This window comes from Nymphalis io, chromosome Z, assembly GCF_905147045.1.
Source record: "Nymphalis io chromosome Z, ilAglIoxx1.1, whole genome shotgun sequence".
In the NCBI taxonomy this organism is placed as follows: domain Eukaryota; kingdom Metazoa; phylum Arthropoda; class Insecta; order Lepidoptera; family Nymphalidae; genus Nymphalis; species Nymphalis io.
This window is the reverse complement of record NC_065918.1, coordinates 7,209,261-7,225,391: the sequence shown is the minus strand read 5'-3', so window position 1 is coordinate 7,225,391 and position 16,131 is coordinate 7,209,261. Positions and strand designations below refer to the sequence as shown.

General features: G+C 36.8%; 1 protein-coding gene across 7 annotated transcripts; it reads left to right on the top strand.

Annotated features, from left to right (window-relative positions):
• The first annotated feature begins 13,222 nt into the window (after positions 1-13,222).
• LOC126780565 (uncharacterized) lies at positions 13,223-15,201 on the top strand. 7 transcript variants are annotated; one of them, XM_050505153.1, is made up of 6 exons: positions 13,223-13,317; positions 14,114-14,260; positions 14,401-14,478; positions 14,563-14,681; positions 14,761-14,856; positions 14,958-15,201. In XM_050505153.1, the coding sequence occupies exons 2-6, from the start codon at positions 14,143-14,145 to the stop codon at positions 15,018-15,020; spliced, it is 474 nt and encodes a 157-aa protein (XP_050361110.1). In that variant the 5' UTR covers positions 13,223-13,317; positions 14,114-14,142; the 3' UTR covers positions 15,021-15,201. The 7 variants fall into 7 exon arrangements, with proteins under 7 accessions (XP_050361110.1, XP_050361113.1, XP_050361111.1 ...); XM_050505156.1 differs by having other exon boundaries at positions 14,107-14,260; positions 14,563-14,678; positions 14,776-14,856; XM_050505154.1 differs by having other exon boundaries at positions 14,107-14,260; positions 14,563-14,678.
• The last annotated feature ends 930 nt before the right edge of the window (positions 15,202-16,131 follow it).

The following is a 16,131-nucleotide window of genomic DNA, read 5'->3' as shown; positions in this document are numbered from 1 at the left end:
GTCAACCCAAAAAGTGCATTGCCTAGATTTTCAGCTACAGCCGGGTTGAGCTAGCCTGATCGGACACATCTGCGCATGTGCAATCAATACCGGCCCGTCTCTATGGTAAAGTTTGGAATGGGAATAGGGTGATGTCCGGATGTGGAGGGGAGAATTACTTGCGTCGCTGGATCTAGACATATCACACAAATGTTTCCATACTGTTTCGATACAACTTCGATGTGGCTGAGATGTATGAGAAATACAATGTCGAATATTGTATTCTCGAAGTTGGATCGCGATCTCGAAGGAGCATCGTAACTATATCGAAGCGGTATTGTAACTGAGCTTATACTATTGGAAATTAATAGAATAGGCTTACCTGGACTGTGGTCTAATGTGAAAGAGAATAGCGACAGTAATGTAACAGAATTTTGTCATTGAAAATATATTTAATAGTGAGAAAGCCATTCGAACCTAAACTTCACTCGCGTGACTCATCACTCGCTTTTATTATACGTAGGTAACATCAGAGTGTATTTGAAATAATAATAATGTTATATTCTTTACCGTTGTAAATTCACTCACTCATTGTAATATTATTGCTCATAAATTATAGAAGAATCATTATAAGAATTTGTAAATGAATTGAATTGACAATGATGATAATATGCTCTATTACACGACTAAGTAAACTTAAGACGGGGCTTAAAAGCAAAACTGGTAATCTTTTTCTTTCAGAAAGAACCTTTGTAATAATAATAAATTTATATAAACGATATTTTATTAACTAGATTCAAGTAAAAATAAAATATCGCTTATATAAATTTATTATTTTTACAAAGGTTTCTTTCTGACTTATATTCGTAATAGTATAATCTATTGAGACAAAATTGGATGGTTAATTATATTTACAAAATTTAGGGCTATTGAGGATTTTTGTAAAACCTTTTCTAGAGCTTAAATGACTTGTTTGCGGAGAGCTCGTGAGAGCTTAAAATTATGTGCGTCAATATGTCGTCTGAGTGTGATATACAATTTACATAACCGAGGGATGATGGAGTTTGCGACAAAGACCATTCTCGAGAGTAGCGGTGCAAGAGAACTATTAGCATGCTGCGGGAGACTACGTAGTACTCTAAAGGTAATTTTAGTGAGCAGATTGGGGCATTTCTTAGAATATTATGCAAAAACATTACATCGAGCAAATCCCTTCTCTTGTCAAGATACATTATTGCTTTACTTAATCTATTAAAGTGATCACTGTTTTATGTATCCTTTCAGAGTAAGTGAGATGCCACATAAATCTTTTCTGAATTCGCTTCAATCTTAATGTCTGAGAAGCATAATGAGGACGCCATACAACACTATATTACTCCAAGTGACTGCAAAGACGATTATTATAAAGAGTCGTTTTCGTTTTAATTTATTTGAAAGATGTCTTTGTGGTATATTGATGATTTGTTTATTATATCTTCAATATGGTGAAGATTTCTTAATTTTCTATCCATTATTACAACAAGATCTCATCAAGATTTTACGAGTTCAACTTCATTAAAGTTATTAAGATATAAACTATACTGTGTTGGAATGTTATTAACCTTCCGCGTTAATTTTATGTGTAGACAATTGTAGATCTTCAAAATTACCAATGCGCTTGCACACATGGGATGTATAATGGTTTGTCATTTGTCCCTGTTAATACACTGGTTTACTTGGCATTAAACTGGAACATAGCGATGCAACGTACTACTGGTAGGTTGGTAGACTAATTTGTTAGTGGTACATGCTCAATTTTCTTATTGTGTAAATATTTTAACGGTAGCTAGTAATTTATAACCACCTTATAAATGAATAAAATAAATATTTTCAATAATTTAATATATAACTTACTTCATATCTTATATCTATGTGAGCATCATACTCATAACATATTTCTCTAGTTTTATAATTCTCATTAGCAAACCTCCCAAGTAGTCGTAAAAATATGAAGTTTCAGTCCGTCTGCTTGTAATATGACCAAACAATGGTGCCCTAAGTACCATGTTAAGCTCAATTTGTGGTCGATATTATCAACTATTATATATTTTTATCCGTGCAGTGACGGAGAAAGAATACATTTCACTGCCCCTCTCTTTCCCATGGGTGTCGTAAAAGGTGACTAAAGGATATCTGAGCGACCATCTGCTCATCTGTTGGTAGGATGTTAACATCTGCCTGGCTTGTTACCACAGTACGCATGGTGAAAAACTCGTGAAGTGGCTTGCAGCCGCGTTTCGAGGTCAGCCAGCGTACAGCCAGTGCCCAAACGAGTATTGCCGCGATGGGTGTTGGTCCAGTGGAGACGGCTGTTGAACCAATGCCGGGAGAAACTGTATTGACCTGCCGGACAGGAAGACCTGAAGAAACGGCTGTTCCGCTGGCCGCCCGTGGCATAGTACAGGGGCCCGAGCGTGCCTAACCAGCTCGCGAGACTGCCCCACCAGGCCACGCATAATCTCGGGGTGGACCGTCGTGCCGGTTGGTGACCAGAAGGTTGGGCCACTTCCGGGGGGGTTCGGGGGCCCTTCCGTCCGGCGGATGAGTATATTTTCCCTTTTGGCAACCATTTGGGGAAACACGCTTCCATAATTTGCCCACCCCTATCGTGGCAACACGTCGCTCGCTTCACGTCTCTTTTCCTTATTTTCCGAAATGGTAGCGCAACTAAGAAATAACGGTCGTTCAGCGGTGCACACCCCCACCATACCCACGCTGTTTGAGGTCGAGTTCTCTAACATCCGAGGACTCCACGCTAACCTCAACGTTGTCCACCACCATCTCGAGACAGTACGGCCAGCAATGTTGTTTCTTACGAAGACGCAAATACTCCGCCCTGCCGACACCAGCTACCTTAACTATCCCGGCTACATGCTTGAAGAATCTTTCAAAGCGAAATCCGGAGTATGCTTGTTCGTCAGGGCGGATGTCTGTTGTCACCGATTGCGCTGCTTGGAGGACCCCTCCTTCTCCATGTTGGTGGTACGTGTGGACCTGGTTCGTCAGAGTTGAGTCTACGTGTGCCTCTACAGATCCCACAATGGTGACTTGGAGACAAGCCAACTATTTGACCATCTTAGTCGGATAGCAGATGCTGCGCAAGAGCAGTTTCCTAACGCGGAATTGGTGTTTTTGGGGCATTTTAATGCTCACCATGAGTCATGGTTGAAATCCCTCAAAACTGACCGTGCTGGAAGAACTGCTCATGCTTTTGCTCTCACACACGACTTGACCCAACTGGTTGATCAGCCCACCAGGATCCCAGACATTGATGGGCTCCCACTTGGTTCTTCGGATCACGGCCTTATATCTACCAAAGTGCCACAGACCAAGCTGACGCCATCAGCGGTATGTAAACGTCGCGTTTGGCACTATAAGTCGGCAGATTGGGACGGTATGCGCGATTACTATGTGTCTGTCCCTTGGAAGGAACGTTGCTTCAGTGGGAATGACCCAACAGCTAGTGCCACTGCTGTTGCTGATGAGATCATGTTAGGAATGGAATACTACATTCCTAGCTCAGATCTCATCAGTAGGGTTACGCGTAACCGTTGGTTCACTCGTGAATGTGCCGACGCTGCATCATCTAAGCAGGTAGCATATCGCGCGTGGATCAACGGCTGCGTTAGCGGGGCATCTAACATTGACTCACTGAAAGCAAACTACAATAAAAATTCCAAGTCCTATAGGAAGGCATACACGAGAGCACTCTTTGCCGACAACTCCGTGATCGATGATTGTAGTGCGCTGCCACCAACAATACCTTCATGTGGCCACACGATGCCTGACATGAAAATCAGGCAACGTGATGTGCGTGCGGAGCTGCAATCACTTGATATACGGAAAGCTAGCGGTCCCGATGGAATACCAGCCATAGTGCTGAAGAAGTGCGCGGCGGCGCTGTCTCCTGTGTTAACGCGCCTGTTCCAACTTTCTCTCTCTTCGGGATGTGTGCCGGAGGCTTGGAGAAGAGCTAATGTGCAAGCGGTTCCCAAAAAAGGGGATCGGTCTGACCCGGCAAATTATCGACCAATAGTTATCACCTCAGTACTTTGTAAGGTGATGGAACGGATTCTAAACAACCAACTGATCCATTACCTAGAAGATCACTGTCTAATTAATGATCGTCAGTACGGATTTCGACCAAAACGGTCCACAGGTGAACTCCTAGCGTACGTAACACACCTCTGGGGTGAAGCTATCGAAAAGCATGGAGAATCGTTGGCTTGCAGCCTTGATATCTCCAAGGCTTTCGACAGGGTCTGGCACAGAAGTCTTCTCTCCAAGCTTGCGGCATATGGTCTGCCTGCTCAGCTATGCACCTGGATTGCCAGCTTCCTACACAAGCGTAGCCTTCGTGTTTTAGTAGATGGTTGCGCTTCACAATTCTATGTAGTGAATGCTGGGGTCCCCCAGGGATCTGTGCTATCTCCCACACTCTTTCTTTTGCATATCAATGATATGCTCTCTCTTGGGAACATACATTGCTATGCAGATGATAGTACTGTGCATGGTGGATACCACGGACGCGCAGTGGCTGGGCGGGCGGAAACTGAGGAGAGGCGGGAGAATCTTGTCATTAAACTCGATAGGACGTTAGAGCTCATCGCCAAATGGGGTTCTGCTAATCTTGTTGAGTTTAATGCCAAGAAAACACAGGTATGCGCTCTCACAGCGAAAAAGTCACCATTTTCCCCTCTTCCCTCCATCTGTGGCACACCGCTGATGATACAAAGCAAAATCGCCATGCTGGGTATGGACGTTCGCTGCGACCTTAGTCCAAGGGATTACATCGAGGCTATTATAAAAACAGCTTCACGAAAACTCGGAGTTCTGAACAAGGTGCGACGTTTTTTCATGCCACAACAACTGTGCCTGTTATACAAAACACAGGTACGGTCTTGCGTTGAATATTGCTCGCACCTTTGGGATGGCTCCGCTAAGTACCTACTGGAGGCCTTGGACCGGTTGCAGTGACGTGTAGTACGCATTATTGGTGATGTAAAGGTCATAAACACCCTTGAACCTTTACAATTGCGTCGCGAGATAGCAGCACTGAGCGCTTTCTATCGACTGTATCACGGCGAGTGCTCTGAGGAGTTATTCTCTCTAATTCCTGTTCCCCCTTCCTTCTTAAGTCCACGCGAGCTGGTTCTCGATGTCACCGCCTAACTGTGACATCAATTCCATCGCGCACAAAGAAATTTGGCAACTCTTTTCTTTATCGCACTACCAAAAAATGGAATTCCTTACCAGCTCACGTGTTCCCCTCCTCTCACAACCCGGGTTTCTTCAAACGAGGCGTGAAGAGGCATCTTGCGGGCCGGCAAGGCGGGGACGGCTAGTACAGAACATTCTTCCCGACTGTACTGGCCGTCATCGCGTTTGGACTCTACTACCACTTACCATCAGGTGGAGTAGAGTCATTTGCCATCCCGGCGCACATAAAAAAAAAACACAAAAAGATTCTGGTCAATAATGGATTTGTGGCTCTTGATGTGAGAGTGGTTTAGAGTATCTTTATACCAACAATTCACGAAACTGCAGGGTTTTGGAAAATATCAACTTTTGTTGAAAATGATTACTAGTTATTTTGTTTTGATATTTAATTAATGTACATAAAAGTTGAAGGAAAAAAAAGCATTAAACTTTACTTATGTTACCGGCGCTAGTCCACCAAACACTCACAAGTAACTTTTTCTGAGTCAATTTACGTTTAGGGCAGGATTTGGCTGGGTCTCCAGAGTTCAGCCATTGCGACGAGCGCTTCCGATTATCGTACAGTATCCACTTTTCATCACAAGTAATGATTCGATTTAAAATCCCTTCATTATTGTGTCGGTTGAGCAAAGTAACACAGCAGCCGACCCGTGTTTGCAAGTTCGATTCACTCAATTCATGAGGTACCCATAGTTCAAGTATTTTTACTTTCCCGATTTGCTTCAAGTGGATTGATACAGTTTTATCACTTACCCCAAAGCCTGCAGCTATCTCTGAAGTGCTTTGTGATGGATCCGCTTCCACAATAGCCTTTAATTTCTTATTTTACACTTTGGTCTCCGGCCGTCCACGGGGTTGTTTCTGAAGGTCGAAATTTCCAGAACGAAAACGTTGAAACCAAAAACGTACCGTGCTTTCTGTTGCGACACCAGCGCCGTACACATCATTAATCCTTCGAGCTATTTCTGCAGGACTGGTGCCACGGTAGAACTCGTACTCGTAAATATACCGATATTTCATGTTTTCTATTGTGCGGTAATGACTGTTTTCAAAACTCAAATTAACCAGCTAAATGAATATATAAATTTGAATTTGGAATTCTTAACCAAAGAGGAGATATTCCAGATCAAAGTGGTCAGTACGACAAAACGCTAATTTCATATGTAAGGACCTAATACATATAGATAGTTTGCATTTATGTAGATCTTTCCACCCATTATTTATCAGTCCCCCGTTAGCGAGCATGATGCAAATGTATAGAGCATATCACCCCCGGGGTTGCACCCCAAGGGTGGCTTAACCAGTCTGCCTCCCCAATTGTCACTCAGCATGGGTAGACTCCTCGTCTACCTACGCTGTTTCCGCCCCAAAATGTAATAAAGCTCAAGCAATAGAATAAATTACGCAGATATGTTATCGTTCCTGTGCAATAACGCAAGAAAAATAGAAAAAGGTACTTGTACTACTCTTACAACAGGTTTTCTAAAAATTTATCAAATATTTGGAGGAAGTCCGAACCAGTGGGTTGCAAACATGCAACTACAGGCATACATTACCTCTTAGACTTCTTGGTTGGCACCATCAGTAGCTACTTAACACATCTTACTGAACCAATGTTTATATATGTTGTGGTGACTATTTACCTTCCTTGCTATGAAGAAGTGAAATTCTCTTTTTGGCCGAATCTTTAATTTGTACAATTGGATGTTAGGCAACCTTTCAAAAATTCCTTGGCAAACATTTCTTTTATTAACTTACCAAAAGAAGCAAATAAAACATTGTTTGCGAAGGAACTAAGTTACTTAATTATTTATAGGTATTGATTAACTATACGGTTACCAGTTCTACATCTATGAAAATATATAGCTACTTGATGCAATTGCGCAAATACGTTGTACTTCTCCTCCCTCGACTTGGTGGCTGGTGTAAAGGGAGGTCCCCCACCTTTAAAATCAATAATATTTCAGTAGAACCAATCAGGTATCTATTATTAATTGCGGAAACACCGGGCTTATACACCGTATGCATAAAATATTATGATCATATTCTATAGTATTAAAAATTATATTTAAAGTTATTACTTTATGTACTAGGCCAACGTTATGTTATCATACAGTAAGTAACAGCCAGTAAATCTACCACTGCTGGGCAAATGACCCTTCTCTATAGAAAATGTATATATATGATTCCACTTCTCCACTGCTTCAATCCACCTCGATACACATGTGACAGAATTTCAATCGACACATGTAGGTTTCCTTGCGATGGTTCTCTTCAACACCAGGCATGAAATAAATTTATAAATTTACATAAATAAAAAAAAGTTCGTGATTGGCCAAGTTTGATCCCGGATTTTATTTAAAATTCTGATATAGTCAAGGCTGAGATTGCCCAGTATAAGTGAAATGTGTTTTATCTAAAGTCAAAAAAAATTGTAAACTTTTGCCAACTGAACTTTGTGTTTAAAAAAAAGTATTTCCTAAATTGTTCTAAATGTTCATGCTCAAAACTCATTAATGCAACATCAGACATGCAAATATAACATTAGTTCAATTTCATTAAGGAATACGTTTATTTTTGGTTATAATAATTACTTAAAATAATTAATAATACATATTAATAATATTTTTTTATATTACACATTAGGAATGGCAGGATGAAAAAGAGGTTTAAAGTAATTTAAAATTTGTGTTGAGTGAGAACATCTATATAATTAATATGTAATCTTGAAAGTATTTATTAAAAATTTAATTATGCGTTTAATTTACATCACTAGCTTTCATACTACTAATCTCATCTTCACCTTGACTTTATAATATCTGTAACAGTTTGTAGCATTACCCAAAATTATATAAAAACCCTTGTCTTATTATTGGTGTTTTTTTATTACTAATTAGCGTCTTCATGGATTTCTACTTAGCCTAAAAGTTGACTGGCTGAGAATGCTTTTAAGCATTAAATCCGTGATTTGTTCCAACTACATATTATGATCGTCAAAAAAAGTTTGAAATAAATGAATATATTTTCTTTTAATTTTGGGATTAAAATAACAATGTAAAGTTTCTAACTACCTCATCCCCTTTAAATATATTTCAATCAACTTCTAATTCATATCAATAGTCTTATAGTATTTTTGTAATCTATAGCATAACTTTTAATGCGCTTAATTGATATATATTTATGAGGCATAAATATTTGAAAAAAAAAATCACCAAAACGCATCAATGTACACATTTTTAATATAACTTTATAAAAATCTCAATCGTAGAAATCGGTTAATATTAAGATAGGTTCCCGATTTTTTTTAAATATAATTTTCGCTACAATGTTTAAAAAAATATAATATTCGCTACATTGCACGGCATATTTAAAGTCGCAATATTGGGAAAATATCGAAAATAATGTACGTCGCCATAGAGCTGATTCTAAAAGTAGAATGCTTAGATGTTCTAGAGGTGAACCGGAAGGACGAGCTCAGTACGCATGCGCTGGTTGTTTGTAATCAATAACTTTTGAAATGGGGTGGCAAAATATTGTAGACGTGGGAGGATTAAGCGTGCGTTGATGGGGGAGTTAATATTGTATTACAAGTAGCCCTATTTACGTACTGTTGACAAAACAATTTATTGTACACAGAAAATATTTATTACTTAATTTGAATTGTTAAGTTTTAAATAATATCTTAATTTATTTAATTTAGGTTTTCAAACTTCATTTAATACATTTACGCTCACATTTTTTCTTTAACCTACCTCGGACCTTCTCACTGTTAGCGTTTACAAAGATAATGCAAAAGCTCTGTGTAGGTGCATGCAGTATGTTGATGTTGCATTACGAACATTGATAAATAATACTTACTAGATGGTAGGGATATGTGCAAATTCATGTGGGTAGTTATCAACCACTCATCACATATTCTACCGCCAAAGTACTAAGCATTCTTATGTACCGGCTTGAAAAGCGACTAAACCCTATTTGAAATAAAAAAGACTTTTTGAATTATTGTAAGCAGGCATATTTTGTATACATATATTTGATACTCTCTAAATGACGAATTTGCAAATAGAAAGGCTGCATTTAACTTACTAGCTACCATTTGCCCAAAGTATAAGTAAGTATGGTAGTTAGTAGCTTCTACCTTGACGGCAATGCCGTGTTATATATAATTATATATATATATATATATATATATATTATATATTGTGGTTTTTGACAATATTTTGTAAGTCTTCCATTTTTATGTTATTTAAGTTCTTCAGCAATAATTTTAATGAAGGCTTTAGAGTACCAAAAATGATGTTGATTGTCATATTTGTCTGTTTTAACAGGAACCAAATCAGAAATAATCGAATTAACGGTTTCATTTAGTAAACCTAATAACAGTCAATATCAGCCAAAGCATTATTTATAGCGTTATAAACCGCTAAGTGAAATAAGCAAATTGTACGAGGACCATTTATTAAAGAACCAGTTGTAAATACAATATCTCATCTCCCAGTCTAAGAGACTGGGAGATGAGATATTGTATTATGAGAATATTCATGTGCTAAAAGGGAACTATAACATACAGAGTAATCGCAGCTGCTAATTATAAGCTAAAATATATGCTAAGAAATCTTTATGTTCAAATTGGGAATGGATAATTAGTCTAAAATATGTAAAATTAAAAAAATATATACAATGTACTAATCAAATCATTATCTTCAAAAAAGTTGCTAATATTCATAGAGTTAACTGAATGTTCACACAAAGCAGAGGAAATATTAAAGTCACACGTTAGCAAAACGTGATCATTAGGTTGGCTAAGAATCTCAATTGTAATCAATCAATTCAAAGAAATCGGAGAGAAAATAATAAAATGATGAGCCATCTATGAGCATATCAATATCAATGTTAAATCTGTGCCCATTGCTCATGACTGTTATTTTCGGTTACAATTGTATCTAAAAAAATCTTTAGACTTCCAATCTCCAATCCAATCTTCCAATCAATCAATCTGTCAATTAGTGAGTCGTTTTAAGTCTGTCTCACATTTATTGATTATGTTGTTAAGATCATTAAATTTAGCGATACTAAATTTTATATACTCTTTTAAACCAGAATATTCTTCTCTCAAAGATTTTGATCCATCTTGTAGAAACACACTTGACAATCTGAGTTCAGCCTTAAAACTAGAAACTTTAAACGAAATGATAGACTTTACTAGGATCTAGTGAGTGAAAAGACTGGATTCTTTTAACTTGTTTTGTGAGTGTAGTACCGAAGTTCGACCTCCCTTTTCCAAAGGTAACATTCTTGTTATAATGACTACTTTTCAACGAGCTCGAGCTACCATGTATTATTATTCTTGGTTGTATTATCATTCTTTATTGGCACCCTCTATGGTAGATGTATAACACGAAAACTCCATTGTAAATGTCAACAAATTTAAAAATTTGACCGAGCGGACTGGGGATCGAAACTTGCTGAATACGTTTAATAAGAAAGGACATAAAGTAAGCACTACTACCACTAAGCCAAGCAAGTTTATGAGCAATTGTTCAAAAATAATAAAGAGATTGAACTTGACGCTTATGGTCATTGGCGATTAGTGGTAATAATCTGATTTTTTTGTTTCAAAGAAGCACACACAAGGACACTTCGATATCATAAACTTTAAATTTGAATAAATCCATCTAAATTAACCGATTCAAATACTAAATGTTGTATATATTCTATTAGTAATATATTCTATTATATTATAATTATTAAAAACTCTAACAGGGCCTTAAAAGAAAGAAGTAGGCAACAACGAGTCTTCCAAGCCTAACCCAATGTCCTATTACTCCTTAAAACGTATTTCGTAGCCACACAATGGGTCCCACATACTACAAGCAAGATACTTAAAAAAATACTAAATCAAGGGTTTTATTAACATCGACAATCGACGAGATCTTTAACCGACACAAAATGGTAACTTTGCAAACAGCAACCTCTAAGAGAACCAAGGCGGACATGGGTCAGTTGCTTTTAAACAGATCATTAAATCTGTAGACTGTGGTTATGTAAACCAAAGTCTTCTTCGAGTATTTGGCAGGTACAAAAGGTATAAGTAGAAGGTACAAAAGCCAGAAATAACTTACTCATTAAATACACCTAAAAATGAGCCTATCATAGTCACAACGACTACGACTAAAAGACACCATCCTCGCAAGAGCTGAATCGCTGTTGGAAAGTGATGCGTTATTTTTGGTGATCGAGATCTGGAAAGTGCCAAAGATAACGTTGAGGAATAAAACGAGGGTCATACGCAATATTAACATCGAAGGAGATATTGTGTCTATCACCACAACAGAAGCGAAGAAAAACTTAAGAGATAAGACCACTTATCGGGCAAGAACAGATGCGGCGAAGAAAATAAGCATAAAAGCGTCGATCTTTACCTAGTTTATTACCTAGTCTCTTAGGCTGCCTTCGCGCTATGTGGTCAAAATAACAGTCTCGTTTTTATGTGCAGTTGTTGTAGGATTGACACATTGGTTCTCCTGGCCGTCCACGGTAAGCGCAGCATTCTTCGCCAGCACCACATCTCGAACGCGTCGATCTTCTTCCTCTTCAGTGAGCGAATTGTCCAGGATTCCAAGCCATAAAGAAAGTTGGAGAATTTCAGTCTGAACGAGCCGATTTTTCGTTTTATTCGATATTTTCCTGTTCTGCCATATTCGGGTTAATTTGCTCATTGCAGACTTGGCCATTTGAGATCGTCGCCGAATCTCTTTTTCACAGCCTTCTTGGTCGGTCAGTAGTGAGCCAAGATACAAAAGTTTTTCTTCGGATGACTCCCTTAAAGTGGTATCATCTGCATATCAAAGGTTGCCAGTCATCTACAGCCCTTCTCATGATGAACTCCACGTAGATGTTAAAAAGGATGGGAGATAGGATGCAGCCTTGCCGTGCCCCTATCTCCGGTTGAAAGGTCCCGATATCACGTCATTGACTCTCACAACAGTTTAATAATAATAATAATGGTAAATAACTTTATTCACCAAAAAAGAAACAAAGACAATAAAATTAAGGTACAAAACCATAAAAAAGAGTTAACAATATCATAATTTGGTTTCACCACATTTGTACAGGTTAGCAATTAATACTGCCAGGTGCTCGGGAACTCCCATCTCTATTAAGATTTTCCAGAGAGAGTCCCAACATACGGAGTCAAAAGCTTTGGAGTAGACAATGAAGCACATCAGTGTTGGCTTGCAAAATTCGCGGCTTTTTTCAATTAGTTGCCTAACGTTGACGATTTGCTCCCCGGTACCTCGATCTCTAACAAAACCAGCCTGTTCCTAATGACGTACAGCATTATCTTGCTAGCATGAGATGTAAGTGCTACTGTGCGGTAGTTGCTGCACGAACGAGTAGATCCCTTCTTGTAAAGAGGTATAAGCATTGACTCTTTCCAGTCATTTGACCATTGACCTGTTCTCCATACCTGGTTACACAGGTCTAGTAGTATCTCAATACCTTTATCCCCAATTTGCTTTAGTTCTTCAGTGTAAACTTTGTCTCTACCGGCTGCTTTATTGTTCTTTAGTTTACGTAAAGTGCATCGTATTTCGGACTCCAGTATCTCAGGTTCAAGGTGTTTAGGGCATAGACCCTAGCAGACAATCTTTAGATTGTTGATTGTCTCATATATCAAAGATGATCTTATTTAAATTTAATACATTTATTTTTTCCACTTAAAAGTGACCAATAACAACAGAGAATCGAAGAAATAAAAAAATATATCTTATTCTACTTATTAATTTAATTTTGAATGTTTTTGCTACTAGTAATGTAAAACTCATGTAAAATATATAACTGTATGTTATATAACCTCAGCTCTCTCCGCCCACTGTTCCCTCCCTCTCATCCCATGTCCGGCTTGCGCAAGCGTACCTGGCCTTGTTAGTCCGTCATTGTCGTCATATATTTTGCCATTCCATCTTTTGGCACCAGTAGAGTGAAGTCGTATATAGTGCACTTTAGTTTTGGAGAAGTGATAATTTATTCCAACATCAAAAAATTTACGTTGTGTTATTGGATTGACTAGTTATCGTAAGTATAAGTGAATTTTTTTTAGTCACAATTTATAATAATAAGACTATATATAAAAATAAGCTAGCTTTATTTAATGATTTGAAAGCGAATTTATGGTATCACATTTGTAAATCTTTTGGTTCGTTTTACTCTCAGCAATATAGCGACTTTTTTGTACAATGTTAATTACTTAAAATTTGCGATAATATTTTCAATTATTACTTGATGGAATGAGACACGGTAATGTTATATACCTATACAGTATTGTGACTCGACCCTGTACTTGAAATAAGAACCTACAGCAGCGCCACGCCATGCAGTACATCATCACGCGATAGGGCTAAATGATATTCAACAAAAATATGTCTTCAAGAGAAGAAGAATAAATAAATAAAAAAAATACTTCTTTTTCCTACTTTATTTTTCTCAAAAGTTAGATGTACAGTGCAGTACAGTACAGTACAGTATGTGTACAGGCAACCCTTGAATTTAGTGTACCGAGTGTGTACCGAACTTGAGGCACGTAGGAAAAAAACACTATCCTCATAAAAACTGTAGAAACAAGCGTTGCGACAGTTTTTATGATGATAAAATACTGTATATATATTTATACTGGGACCAAGAGGTTCTTGCGATTAGCTGTCTCGCTTTAAAAGGGAAGCCGAGGGGTGGGTGTTAGCGGCGTTAGATCGATCATGTCACAATGTATTTGTTATTTTTGTTAGAGAGAGCCGGAGGATGAAGCGCGCGCATGCCTAATTGGTGTAAATGTATTATAAGTTGGTGACCAGACTTATAATTTACCAGTTTTTAGATTAAGAACACAAGAAGAAATCTACAAAAATGATTGAACCGGAGGAAAATAAAAAAACTGCAGTCCAGCCGGTTGATACCAACCTTGCTAAAGATACAGAAGAAGTTGATCCTACTATGGATTGTGAAGAACACAAAGTCGAGGAGGGTGTGTACAATTTATTTAAAATATTAATTTAGATTCTCAATGGTATTTAAATATTTATTAATGACATAACACATATGTAATAATAATAATAAATTTCTTAATGTGTATACCTCTTGAATAATCTTCATCTTATTTTACAGAGCTTGTAGGACCAATTACTGGAACTCCATACGACGAAGACTTTTATGACGAAAGAGAAGACGAAGAACCAGAAGAGTGTATGTAAAATATTTATTATGCTTCTATTTTAAATTAATTTATTATTCAAAAAAATATCTGAAGTAAAAAAAATATTTTTATAGGGACTTCTCCACCGCCTTCTCCAGTGCCACCGATCGCTTTTGGAGTAGATGATGAGTATGAAGAAGATGGCTGCGATGAGGAACACGTGTCCGATCTGGCTTATGGCTTAGATAATGTTGTAAAGAACAATTTGTTCCGTTTTTTGTTCTTTTTATCCGAATACTTTTTAGACAATTATTTTTAATTCCTTAACATAGAGTTTTTTTATGCAGGCCATTGATCAATCAAATACAGAAACCAACAATAAAATGCATTTACTGGGCGTGTACAAGTGTGTATACCTTACGCCAAAGGTTTGTTTAACAAACCAATTGTTACTCATTAAATTGATTGACAATATTAAGATTAAATTGACAAAAAATCCTTTGTAGTAAGTAATGTTGTTTATTTATAGGACGAGCAGGACGCGACAGAGAACGAGCAAGAATCGGAAATCATCGAGAAAAACGCCCAATAATCTTGAGAAATCACAGTTAAAATAACCAACAATACACCTTATTTAGTTTAACAGTTTTAAATAGCCTAAGACTAGCTGCCTAGCCTAGTACTAACTTTGTTAGTAGAAATATTAAAATGGACGTTTGGCATTTTTATCATTTTTGATTTTACATATCACACTAATTGGGATTTATCGGACAACGTATACGTATATAAAATTATATATATATATAATAATTTCAAATCATATATATATGATTTGAAATTATTTTTGTCATTTTGAATGTTTTAGAAATATGTAGTACATTTTTTTCAATAAAAATATCGATTTATATAATCTATTTAAAACTTAAGAATATAACGATAGAATAATGTTATTGATAATATGTGAATCCAAGCGAGCGAACAAAAAGGAAATATGTGAGTGTAGTTTTTCAATAAATCAAAAGATGTCTTTGTACAAATAAAATAGGAGAAGTCAAATATTCTCTTTCTTGAATCGGCATTATTTTTATTTTTCAACCAAAAATTTGAGTCATATTTAGCTTAAATAGTTTATTGATATTTATACTATAAATTTTCGATCAGCAAACAATTTATTGACGAGTTTTTAATAATAGTGTACCTATAATGATAACGAAGAGACACACAGCTGATTCCATTAAGAAATATAAGATTTCTTCTAGAGACATCTTACTTTTTTAGTTTTAAGCTTGAAATTATTAATTTGCAAACATTCTTTTTTTGTTCTCTTAAATGTAGGTAATTTAATTTCATAAAACTAAGTTAGAAATTTACCACACAATACGTGAGGTACTGTATACTGTAGGATATTTATATATGTGACCGTCAAATTGTAAGGACCAACCAAATAAATAATAAATCTAGGTGGATTTTTAAAAGTCGATATATTAATAATTTTTTGACAGCTATCAATTTTATCTTGCTAGATTTATTATTAACTATGGCCCTAATTCGGTAATAATAATATGTTTAATCGAGTGCTATCAAAGTGTGTCTGTCGATAGTTTGATTTCATATCATTTTAATAATAAACAAAATAAAAGACGCACAGAAGATGTAAGCGAAAAGTTATTACTATCTTTTTTTTAGTTTATAATAATTTAGAA

Bases quoted from the DNA above. Each gene is read 5' to 3' on its own strand.
- LOC126780565 (XM_050505153.1), top strand. From the start codon at position 14,143: ATGATTGAACCGGAGGAAAATAAAAAAACTGCAGTCCAGCCGGTTGAT. The intron at 14,479-14,562 runs GTATGTAAAATA...ATATTTTTATAG, and splicing joins AGACGAAGAACCAGAAGAGT to GGACTTCTCCACCGCCTTCT. The intron at 14,682-14,760 runs GTAAAGAACAAT...TCCTTAACATAG, and splicing joins CTTATGGCTTAGATAATGTT to AGTTTTTTTATGCAGGCCAT.